The 12,134-nt window shown below is 51.1% G+C and overlaps 1 protein-coding gene across 4 annotated transcripts in view; it reads left to right on the forward strand.

Annotated features, from left to right (window-relative positions):
- CRTAC1 (cartilage acidic protein 1) overlaps positions 1-12,134 on the forward strand; it is a 149,574-nt gene that overhangs the window by 89,787 nt on the left and 47,653 nt on the right. For all 4 annotated transcript variants that reach the window (XR_005654710.1, XM_039871576.1, XM_039871574.1 and 1 more), the window contains exon 5: positions 4,517-4,673. Coding sequence is in view for 3 of the 4 variants with exons in the window: in XM_039871576.1 (XP_039727510.1) it covers positions 4,517-4,673 (157 nt within the window). In the remaining variant the exon portion in view is untranslated. The remainder of the gene's footprint in view (positions 1-4,516; positions 4,674-12,134) is intronic.

The following is a 12,134-nucleotide window of genomic DNA, read 5'->3' on the forward strand; positions in this document are numbered from 1 at the left end:
ATAAGGCATCCCTGTAAATATTTAGGAAGGCACGACAAAGGGGTTCATAGGTGGGTAAGCAGGGGTGTTACCTGAATGTACAAGTACTTTAGTTAATCAGTAGTTCTATCAATGCTTTCCTGCGCTGCTAGTCCACCCCACAAGGAGGGTGCGGAAATGGGTGGGGAAGAAAGGCCAAGTGGGATGAGAAGAGAAAGAGCAGCTGCAACCATCTGCCCTTTGGGGTGGCCCCGCCTGGGCTTTTGTCCTGGCAGCCCCAGCCAGAGCCAGAGGCTTGCTGTGGAGGTGATTTATCCCTCCTGTCACCTGCTCCCCTACTGCCCCCTCCTTGGCTTTACACAGCAGTCATCACTAAATCAGGGAACCAGCTGCTGCCCCGCTTCCACAGGAGCATCTCCGGCCCCTACTCTAGGGGCAGGGGCAAGGGGGCCAGCTCATTTCAGGATTGAGATGGTACCTAGGGGATTGGGGGTTCAGCGAGGGGATTGGGGATTCAGTGTGAACCTTCACAGAAGGGGCCTCCAGGCCTTGGGAAAAGGCAGGTGCCAGGTATAAATATTTATTTCTTAACAAGCTGGTGCTGAGAAGAGAAGCCAAGCTGGGCTGTGAAGCCACATTTAGCCCTGACCTGAATCTGTGCCACCTGGACTCCCGCCTGGCAGGAGGGAATGTGGGGGATGGGGGCGGCTCTGTGAGCCGCCCCGAGAGTAAGGAGGGTCTGAGGGGTGCCAGGCCTGGCCGCTGCTGGGGTCTCTTACCAGTGCCTCCCTGGCTTCCTGTCTCAGTCGTTCAGGACCAAGACTTCCCACACTCAGCTAAGGTGGGAAACTTCTCAGAGCTGGTGGGAGGGCCTGAAGGTTAATCACAAAGGGATGCCCTCTCTGTCCTAACAAGGTCATCCGCACACCCACACGTATAACCACAGGACAAAGGCACCGTGTGAAATGCAAAAAAATATGCTTTGGCACGCAGCACAGTAGGCAAGCACTTAGCAGCTCCCTCAGTCCCTGCTCAGTCGCAGGCTCGGCCTGTCTGCCACCAGCAGAGGGGTTGCTTTCTGAGTCTGCCACGACCTTGGCAATCCTTAGGGTCTGAGAGCTATGGAAGGGAGGAGTAGGGAGAGGTCAAGGCCGGTATGGAAGTTGAGAGATAGGAATGCGGCATGATGTAGGAAAACACGAGAGCAATCACAATAACAACTAACACCTATCAAACTAACAACATGCCCAGTCCTGAGCTAAGTGCTTTACATGCATCACGTTATTGAATTTTCATAATAAGCCTGTGAGGTAGATGCTCTAATTATCCCCATTTTATAGATATGAAAACTAAGCCTTGGAGCAATTAAGCAACTTGACCTTGGTCACATAGTAAGTGGCAGACAAAGCTAAGAATTGAGCCCTGCCTGCCTGAAAATGAATCAGAAAACCTTTTTACCCCTCAGCTACCCATGCCCCTGGATGAACCAATATCAGACACAATTTCTAATCGCAAGTTCTGTTACACCCTGCTCCTTCCTCAGCTCCACAGCCCTGGCCTGGAGACTTTTAGTCTACCTGCTCAGTGGTTCTCAAAGTATGGTCCAGAACCAGCAGAATTAGCATTGTTAGAATGCAAATTCTCAGGCCCCCACCCTATCCTACCCTCCAGACCTACCAAATCAGAATCCCTGGGTTGGGGCCCAGCAATCTGGATTTCAACCAGCCGTGCAGGTGATTCTGATGCAGGCTTAAGTTTGAGGACCATCACACCAGGTAAATGTCTCAACCCCTCACGCCTACCATTCTCTCCCTCTCCCTGTCTCTCATCTGTCCTCTGCCCCAAACCTGCCTACCCTTCATCTTCAGCTGCCCCATCACTCACCCACCTTTCTGGATCCAACTCAAAGCCTATCTCTTACAAGAAGCATTCCCTGATAGATAATGATTATGCCTCATGTTTACATAGCATTTTTATCTTTCAAAGACCTCTCACATGCATTGTCTCATCTCATCTTCCCAAAAAAACCTGCCAGGAAGCAGGGAGAATACAGTCCCTGTTTAACATGTGAGGAGATGCAGCTGAAGGGGCTGAAGAATCTGCCCAAGGACAAATAACCAGTTAGGGCAGAGCCTGGACTGGGACCCAGGTTAATAGCCCTGGACCAGTCGTTCTCAAAGTGTGGTTCCTGGACCAACAGCAGCAACTTCGCCTGGGAACCTGTTAGAAATGCAAATTTTAGACCTCTTAAATCAAACTCTGGGGATGGGACCTAGCATCAAAATTTTAATGAGCCCTCCACCTGTTAGGTTAAATGGTGAGACCTACTTTCCCGGACCCAAAGCTGCAGAAACATCTTTCTTCTCCTGGAATCATCTCACCCCCCAGAATTATCGTGGTCAAGTTCACATGTGAATTTCTGCAGTCTTCTACAACTGTTACATACCTGTTTGTCAGTTTAATAACCCCAATACACTGAAATAAGGAACTAGGTATAACTAAATTTTATAAATATTCTAATTTCTAGCAGAGTGCACGTCAGTTTATGCAAGCGCGTTCATTGCCATTTGTTGATGAGAATGCTAACAGCTGGTAGGGTCATGAACAGTTACAGTGATGGCGCACTTTCCCCTTCAGCCCCATTCATTCACTCTTCGTCAAATCATTCCATACATGTATGCCGAGCTCCTGTGGTGGGCAGAACCTTTCACAGTTCTCCCCTAATCATGAAGCCGTATTGTAAAGCGGTGCATCTCAAACTTCCATTTTGCATAGGGATCACGTTGAGGGTCTTGTGAAATGCAGATTCTGATCCAGCAAGTCTGGGGTGAGGCCTGAGAGTCTACGTTTCGAACATGCTCCCAGATGACACCAATGCTGCTGGTCCAGGGACCACTTTGAGTAACAAGGGTTGTAAAGCATCGATGCCCAGGTAGGAGGCTAGAGACACAGATAACCAAAAAAGAAAGGGCATAGAAGTCCTTAGGGAACAGCTTTACCACCTTCTCCAACTTTGTCCCCTGATATGTCCTGTCTTGCATTTTACATTCCAGTAACATTGAAACGACTACCTGTAGTTTCCCTACATACATCATTCTCTGGCTCATCTCTGCCTGGAAGGTTCTTTCTCCTCCACTTCACCTGGCTGAGACTCCTCTCAGAACATCTTTTCTGAACTTCCCATGGCTAGGTGCCCTTCTTCTGAGTTAGGAGCCCATCTTCTGTGTACCCAGGAAATCCTGTACGTACTATCTCAATCACACACATAACTGTAGGATTGCTGACGGGTCTGCACCCCCCAGGACACCATGAGGGCCTTCGCTGGCCTCATCCACTGGTCAGACAGACCCAAGTGGCTCTTAATCAGCTTTCCCGATGAAAATGGTGCCAAAGTAGGGATGAAGTCAGTGACCAGTTTGTTGGAATGGGGTTCTGGTCATGGGGCCATTTGGTGAGAAGCAGAAGCAAGCAAGAGGGTGGAAAAGAATGGGTGACAGAGCACACTCTTATTGTCTTCAACTCAGCCGTCACTCTTGCACTGTTTTGTGTTTATGACTTGCCTTTAAACTTGACTATAAGCAACCTAAGAATGAAGACTTTAAGTACGTTTATAGCAGAGTGCCTTGCACGTAGTTAGAGCTCGAGAAATATCTACTATTTGATTAATTGGAGGGAAATGATGAAAAGGGTGAGAGGAAAGTTAGAAAACTGATTTCGAAATTGTGTGGGTCTCTGGGGGGAAAGGAGGCATCCATTGAAGAAATAACACCATTACAATGACGGGCAGAAAAGAATCTTTCATCAGCAGTGTTTCGGACCACAGAAGAGAGTAACTGCAGCAATGAGGAGCTGGTGCCCACAGCTTCCCCTGGATGCAAAGGAAAAGGAAAAATTTGAGACAGAATGATAAAGGCAGAAGCAGGATAGTATTTCTCTCTGATAATGTGGGGAAAACAAAGGAATAGAAGAGGGAAAGAGGACCCCTGCATATGTGAGCCTCTCGTGCGACCAAAATAAAGGAACGAAGAAGTATAGGGTTGGAACGGGGGAGGGAGATGGCTCTGGAATTTGCTTGTCATCTTGGCTGGAGTGGGCTTGAATGGGAGAGAGACTGAGAATAATGGGAACTGGTAGATCAATCAATCAGCAAATATTTATTGAGCAGCTACCCTGGCTGGCAGCTGGAGAGAGCTCAGCTGGAGGGAGGCACATTAGAAAATTGTCTATAAAAAGGTGGTTGTGGGGGAGAGGAAGGGACGTGTTCTTCTGGAACAGGGTAGAAAGAGGAGGGTGGCTTTGTTTTAGGACTCCAGTGGGCATTGTGCACTTTGTGACCTCTGTGAAAGGCACCTCTGCAGTTGTGCCCTGTAGGGACAGACGGCCCTCAAGGCCATACACACCCAGACCTAGGATGAAGAACCTGACCCTGTGAAAGAGCTATGGTCCTGCGAGAGGAAGTTGAGAGCGCTTTCTGGGGAAAAGACCTCGATGAGCACAGATGGGGCCGCTCAACCACCCTCCCTCCCTTCCTCCGCAGGGCTCCGGACGCTACTCTATCTACATCGCCAACTATGCTTACGGTAACGTGGGCCCTGATGCCCTCATCGAAATGGACCCCGAGGCCAGCGACCTCTCCCGGGGCATTCTGGCGCTCAGAGATGTGGCTGCTGAGGCTGGGGTCAGCAAGTATACAGGTATGCAGAGTGACATGGGAGGCTATGAACTGGAGAGGCTGGGGGTTGGAGCTGGGCGCCGAGCCCTGCGAGGCCAAGTCTAGTTCATCGGAGACCACAGGAGAGGATGGGTTTGTGTCCCTGGGGAGGGAGGATGAGGCTTTATTCCATCCTCCTGCCCACAGAAGTCTCCTCTGACACTACACTCCCAAGGGCTGATGAGATAACTGGCAGGTGTGGGCTTTGAGGGTCTCCATGGTGGACATGGGACATGGGCTATGAATATCGTAACATTATCCTCTCCCTGGAACCTCTTGCCCCATTCACTGCTGTGACCCAAATGATGGGTGAACATGTTCTGTAGGAGAAAACTGACAACTCACAAAGGCTGAGATTTAAAGCATCCTTTATTGCCAAACAGCAGATGAAATTATTTACTTACTCATAAGCGGCCAGGAATTGAGTGCTAGCTAAATCCCTAAGCTTCAGCTGGGTCCCGTCTCAGATAACTGAGCTCAAAGAATTGTGTTCTTGTTCCAAAACCTCTCCAGCACTCTTTTTGAAGGCAGGCTCCCCCAGCATCTTTCTGGATGGGGGACCTATTGTCAGAGTCTCTGACAGGGAGATCTTTCTAGGGAAAGCTGTTTTTCTAATTCCAGCATGGCTGCTGACTAAACTCTGATAATCTGCCAATAGACTGCTGATGGCAGAGCAATCCAGCTCCTGTTTTGGGTGCCAAAAAGCAGGAAGCCAGAGCTTTGCACAACAGCTTCTCACATGAACTTCAGCTTTACTCACACAGAACCTGCCCTCTGGATGTAGAGATTCTCTGGCTGGTTGACCCCGATAGATCCAGCCCAGTTTGCACTACAGACTTCCGAAGTGGGAGCCTGCCTAAATCCAAATCCTGGGGCTGGTGGGATACTTGAGGGGTCATTTGAGCCATCCCCCTGCCTCCAGTCACCTGAGCAGTGGCATAATCTCAAAATCCTACCCAGAATGGGTTGTCACGGCCTCCCCTGAGTTTATTATGCCTTTCTCTAGCCAACTTTCCACCTCCGTGAAAGGGAAAAATTGATGTTGGCCTGTCTGACAAAGTTAGCGGGGACATATGACTAGACAATAAAATAGTTTGCACAGCTCAAGCCCCATCAAAATGCTCCAGAGCTCTGCAAACGGATGTGCAGCAGAAAGGCTGAGTGTCAGTAATAAACTGTGTTTTCCTGGGAAAAGGAATAAACATGCAGGAGCTGCAGCCTAGATTTGTACCGTCAGTTTTTCTGAATAGGTCCCAGTTCCGTGCACTCGGCTGGCTTGACAATTAAGTGCCTGGATCTGCCCGAGAAGGAAGGTGGGCTGGGGAGGTGTAGCACTAGAAAATGACGAGATGGAAGGGACGCAAGGTCTGGGAAAGAGTGTTATACACAAAATAAAAGAATTCAGAAGGTTGTAGCTGAGTTTGCGCACGAAGGGGACATTGTTCACACTGGCTGGGCTGGAAGGAACCGAGGAGGGGGAAGGAGGGGACCAAGAGGAGACAGTGGAGGAGCACGGATGGGGATGGGAGCACCAGCCAATGCTGCCGGGCTGTGCTGGAAGGACAGGGCAGCTCAAGGAAGGGACAGCAGCTTCTGTGGAGCAGCACACAGGCAGGCCGGGGCAGCTGGCATGCCCAGAGGACACGTTAGAGCAGCTTTGCAGACTTCCAAAAGCCATTTGGCTAACAAGAACCTATTTGGCCCACCAAGTTACTATGATGTCTGCCCGCCTTCCCCAGCCCACCCTTGCCCTGTCTGCCAAGCCCCCAACCCTACCATGCAGCCCCTGTTGTCACTCTGTTAACAACATATGGACAGCTGTCTGGAAAATTAGCCCAGAGCACCCTCCTGAACCCCAGGAATGGACCCCAAATGTAAGAACCACCACCAGAGCTGGCCTGATTGCCGATGCTCTGGCACGTGTCCCATGCTCAACTCCAGGCCAGTGCCCTGGGCCCTGGGAAGCATGGAGGAAGCGGGCAGTGAGGAACAGGGCCCTGAGCAGACTGGGAGGGAGGCAAGCCATGGCATGATGTGCAGCCAGAGAGCCGCAGGTCCCAGAACCAAGCCACACAGCACTCATCTGCTGGATAGACCTCGGAGAACCTCCCATTTTAAAAAAGAACAAACGGAAGTCCAGAGAAAAAAGGGACTTGCCCAAGGTCACACAGAAGGATGTAGAGAAACTAGCACTTAGAATCTCATTCCCTGATGCCTAAACTGCCACAATCAGCTGACCTTTCTGATGACCTCCAGCTTGAGAATCCTGCTCCAAACTGTACGTCGTCGGGAAGGACTGGTGAAGGAAGAAGGCCCACACTCACCCGGAACGCAGCCCCAGGGGCTGGCACTCAGACTTTGATTGCGGTACCCGGTTTTTGTGGCTGACGCAGCTGCCTGGCCTGGGATGCTCAGGGCAGCAGAAGGAGGCCGGTCAACCCCGCGGGCAGGCCGGGACGATGGCGCTACCTGCACCAGCTGTCCGGCTCTTCCAGAGGGGGAAGGGAGGCCTCCTCTCCACACTGTCGATTCCGCAGGCGGCCGCAGCTCTGCTGGGTCACAGTGCCATCTAGCGGCCAGTGTGCTCGCTCTCGGGGGACTCGAGGGCCCCTGGAGGGAGGGAGGGAGGCTCCCAGAGAGCCACTGGAAGTACTGAGCTGAGCTGAGGGAAGGCCACTCCCCATAATTTCTGGTTTGATGAGAATCCCAAGCCCTGACTTCTCCAGCTTCCCTCAGCCTCTTGGAGCCTGGATGGTGCAGGGAACTGCCCTGCATGGGAACCCTGAGAGTTAGTTCTACCCATAGCGAGGGTCTGGTATGGAATCCAGGGAGAGGGAAGGTGGGGACCAAAAGGTCTGCATTGCTTCTGGGGCCCGAGTGACCTTGGGCATATCCCTCATCCTCTCTGAGCACCTTGAACTAGCCATCTAACAGAGCTGCTAAGAGGACAATGTCTGGAGCCCAGAGTGCCAGGTACAGATCCTGCCTCCACCACAGCCCATCCATGATGCAGTAGACAATTAATTAGCCTCAGTTTTCTGACCTGAAAAATGGGCGTGTTGTGAGAAGTAAACATGGAACATGCCTGGCACAGGGCCTGGCACACAAGTAGTGCCCACTGAGTGTAGCAAATAACAGCACCCTCCTCCTCTGACAGTGATGTCAGGGCCCCCTGCTGGGCATCTCTTGGGTGTAGGGAGTGCCATGCTGGGCACAGGGGGAGGCACAAAGCAAGCAGTTCGGGCCTCTGCCCTGGAGGCCTCCTCCCTGTATTCCCCCAGCCTGTCCTCCAGCCCTGGGCACAAATATGGGCCTCTCCGTCCCTGTCTTCCATCTCTTCCCTTCTCTCTGACCCTGCCTCCCACTCGCCTCTACCCCTCCCCAAGGACTCTGCATTTTGGCCTCACCCTTTGCGGGAGCATCTGTCTGGGCTGCAAGGTGGCGATTAAAGAAGTCTTAAAAGAAATTTGGAAAGAAAATGAAGGTGGATTTATGATGTTGGGCGGGGAGTTTTGCTATGGCTGGGAACAGTGCAGAACAAAGCGGAGGGCAAATCTGATTTATAGGAAGTCATTATTGGAATAGACAGAGATGCCTAAAGCCCAGCTGAGGCCTTCTGGCGGATCCCCACCAGCCAGCTCAGGAGAGGTGACCTGGGGCGGCAGAGTCAGAGCTATAGAGCCTCCCAGCTTCCCAGGTGGCCTCCGGCCTTGCAGCGGGAGTGCAGCCAGATCTGAAAGCTGGGGACAGGCAAAGCTGGAGTGATAGTCTCCTCAGCCAGGGCCCAGGACCCCTGCCAGGGGTAGCCAAAGCCCCCAAATACAGAGGGTATCAGATGCATTAGATGACTGACAAGAAGAGACATCATTTTTTTTTTTCCAAAACAAACACAGATGTGTTATATAATACAAATGCAATCTCGGTATGAATTTTTTTCAACTAAAATAAGAGATTTAAAAGAGATATCAAGCCTGTGGCCTTGCCCGGAGTAGATGGCTCCTCTGCCAAGAGGGAACTGTGGTAGGAATGTTTGAGAGCGCACTGTGGGGATAGCTGGGCTCTGGGGGCACTCAGACGTGAGTTTGAACTGTGATCTATTGCCTGCTGGCTGCCTTCAAGCCTCCCTGAACCTCAGTTTCCTCACCTAAAAAACGATGAGATAAGATGAAACGTATAGCATACCTGGTACACAGGACTGACGACAGGTCACCAGAGAAGCCTGACCTGCTCTTTCTCCTGAAACAGCTTCTTCTAGCCCCCTCAGTGCACAGTAGGAGCAGCTTCCCCCCTGTACCCCAGGTTTGGGAGATTCAGCTGCAGCAGACAAATCCTGGAGACTGTGCTCCTGCCCACCTGCCCCGCAGCGTCCTGTAGGGAGGAGCACAGAGGATTAGGGCAGCAGTGGGAATGTCCTTGTCTAATATCCTCCACAACTGTTTACTCAGAACCCCACCCAGCACCTGGCAGCTCACAGAGGGCTGTGGGGGTTGGGAGGAGGCAGGGCAACACCAGTACCAACACAGCATTACTCTCAGGAAATTTAGGGTGAGAGACCCTGTTACCATCCCGCCCTTTCCCTCACGCCCTCATACACGTGCATACGCACCGCCTGTTCCTCCACCACCTGCATTTTCTAACATCTTTGCTACTCTTTTACAATACCTTAGATGTTCTTAGCAGCCTGCAGGCCTTGGGGCCCACCAGTGTCATATTTATGCCAAGATCTCAGCAGACTATTCTCACAGGTCCAAGTTCCCTGGCTGACAGGCCTCGTCCCAGAACTTCCATGGTGTTGAGTCTAGATGGGCCCAGGAACCCACTTCCAACCATGTTTATCCTGTAGTCCAGCCTGAAGGATGCACTGAAGAATAGAGCTGGAAGGAGCCTTGGAGAGCTTCTCATTCCCTCACCCATTTCACAGGGAGGGAGACCAGGGCCTGGAGAGCACAATTCTAAGCTCCTGCAGCCACAGAAGGTGCAGAGGCCGGGCAAGAACCTAGAGCCTTTTCCTTAGCACAGAGAATCCCACTGTCTTGTCTCTGGGTCCTCAGGCCCACAGTTTGGGATGGTTCAGCAGCACACACACCCCTTCCCTACACCTACCTCTCTCTTCTTCGCCCCACCACCCACCACCCTGCACCCCTATGCATTGGCCTAGGTGCAGTCTGACAGATGGATCACCTGCACCCAGGGTCTGCATCACCCAAGTCCAAATATCAGAGGTTTATGGGTACAGTTCTTGAGGGTGAGCGAGGCTGGCATATGGGGCTTAAGCCCAATGAGGAGATCATCCAAGGGGTGCCGGAATGTGGCAGAAGGGAGAGGGAGCCATGGGGAGGCATTTCTCCTGTAACACCGCCTCTCCCATCCAGCCCTGGGCAGAGAAGCCCTCAGGAAGGAGTGGGCAGGGTGCAGCATTCACACCCCAACAACAAAACCAGGAGGCCTTTGAGGCTTGAAAGTGCTGGAAAAATAAAAGGGATATTATTCACTCAGCAGGTGGGAAATAGTCCCAGCTAATGATTATGTGGCACCTGACATTTTCCAAGGTATCTTCCAAAACCCGGCTTACTTAATATTTATGACAGTCTGAGAAGGAGCTATTATTATTATCAGTCTTTCCCTTGTGAGAAAACAGACGCCCAGAAAGGTCTAGTGACTGATGTGCCCAAGGTCACACAGGAATTTTCTGATCCCCAGTCTTTCTCAAAGCCAGTACTGCCTCTCCGGCCCCAAATAGGGAACTACTTGTCTCCAAGAGGATGTGCTGGCCTGAAGTATAAAATAATTAATTGATGTAAAGTGGAGTTTTAACCCCCTAATGGGACATCATTCTTCAAGGCTAAATGAAGATGTTCCTAACTGCCCCTTGGATATCCCACAAGGTGTGTGCTAAACCTTAGGAAGGCAGAGATAGGGTGGATGTGACACAGGTCAGGGAAAGGCTGGGGGAGGAGGGTAGAAAGGTCCCAGGGATCTGATGTTTGCTGAATAAGGGGCCTCTGTCTTTGACAGGCAGGGAGTGGGGGTGTCAGGCTACACTTAGGATAGATGGATTTTATTAGTTTCAAGAAGACTTATATGATCAGCCTGGGAGTAGAGTTTCCCCTCCAGCATCAGTGAAGGGTGCACACCTGGCCGCCCCTGCCTCAGGCCCCAGTTTTACCCCCTATTCTGAGACTGCTGGGGCTGGTGCCTAAGAGGGTGGCTCCCCAACTGTCAACTCACCTGCTCCCCAACTGTGCAGCAAACTTGCCAAGAAGGAGTTGCGGGTAACATCTCTGTTATGGTCTGGTTGCCATGGCAATAAATAGTCACTAATTAGTAGTGTGGTTACCATGGCAATTTTCTAGTAATTACAGGTTACAAATGGTGCAAGGCTTCAACCCAACCCAATTAGTTAATTAGAAAGATTTAGAAATTTGTCCAAGAGGGAAATAACCTGCTTTGTAGAAAATGAAGGGAATGTGTCATTGCTTGGGTGCCAGAGGCAGAGAGGAAATTGGAGGATGCTGGAGTGAGGAAGGATGGAGTTGAACAGTGGCAAGTCCTGGAGCCCCACCTGGAATTTCCGGGGGCCCAGGGGAGGCCAGGGGTTTCTCACTGAAGCCTGCTCCTGGGCTGGAGTCTAGCAGGACCAGAGCAAGGACAGCTGCCAGCAGCCACTGAGCAGCTCCTCTTTGAATGAGCAGAAGTAGTGCCCAGGTTGTACCCAGCACCCCTTCCTGCTGGCTTTAGGAAAGGCATCTGAAAGTCCCCCCACACACACACTGTGGCTCTTCTAATGAAAAGCACAGGGCGCATCTTGACTGACACTCTCCAGGAGCCTTGTGGACTTAGTGGCTCTATTTTCATGAGGTTTGTGCTCTCCTTACGAGCTAATTAGATTACCTGGGAGGAATCTGGGAAGCACAGGGACCAGAATGTGTTTACAAGGAGCTCCACCATGAGAGTAGTAATGCCATTTACCCCATCCTGTCCTGCTGCCCCGAAACACCAGCCCTGGTAGGCAGGTGCCATTCGCACAAGTGAGAAAGGCCCAGTGATTTCCTCTGGGGGCATCTCTCAGAGGACAGGAGGAACCTGGGAACCAAGACAACCTTTATTCCAAATTAGCACGATCACTTTGTGGAAACCGCTACCCCATGCAGAGGCAGACAGGCAGGGGAGCCTGGCCCATATCACTTGGATCTGTCTGAGCTCTCATTTATTTATTTATTTTCTTAAATCAAGTTCTAGGTAGAAAGCCAGAGGAGAGAAAGAGCCATTAGTGGGATCGTTTTATAAACTATATAAATGTCTAACCAATGTACTGTATACTTAAAACTAATAATAAAATAAAATAAAAAATCAAGTTCTTCTGAGCACTGATAACTCTTCTTCCTGTACTGAACAGCCCTTTAGAGCAGCCCTTTTCAGACTCACTATGCATGGAAACTACACA

Source organism: Pteropus medius, unplaced genomic scaffold, assembly GCF_902729225.1.
Source record: "Pteropus medius unplaced genomic scaffold, Ma_sr-lr_union100, whole genome shotgun sequence".
NCBI lineage: Eukaryota > Metazoa > Chordata > Mammalia > Chiroptera > Pteropodidae > Pteropus > Pteropus medius.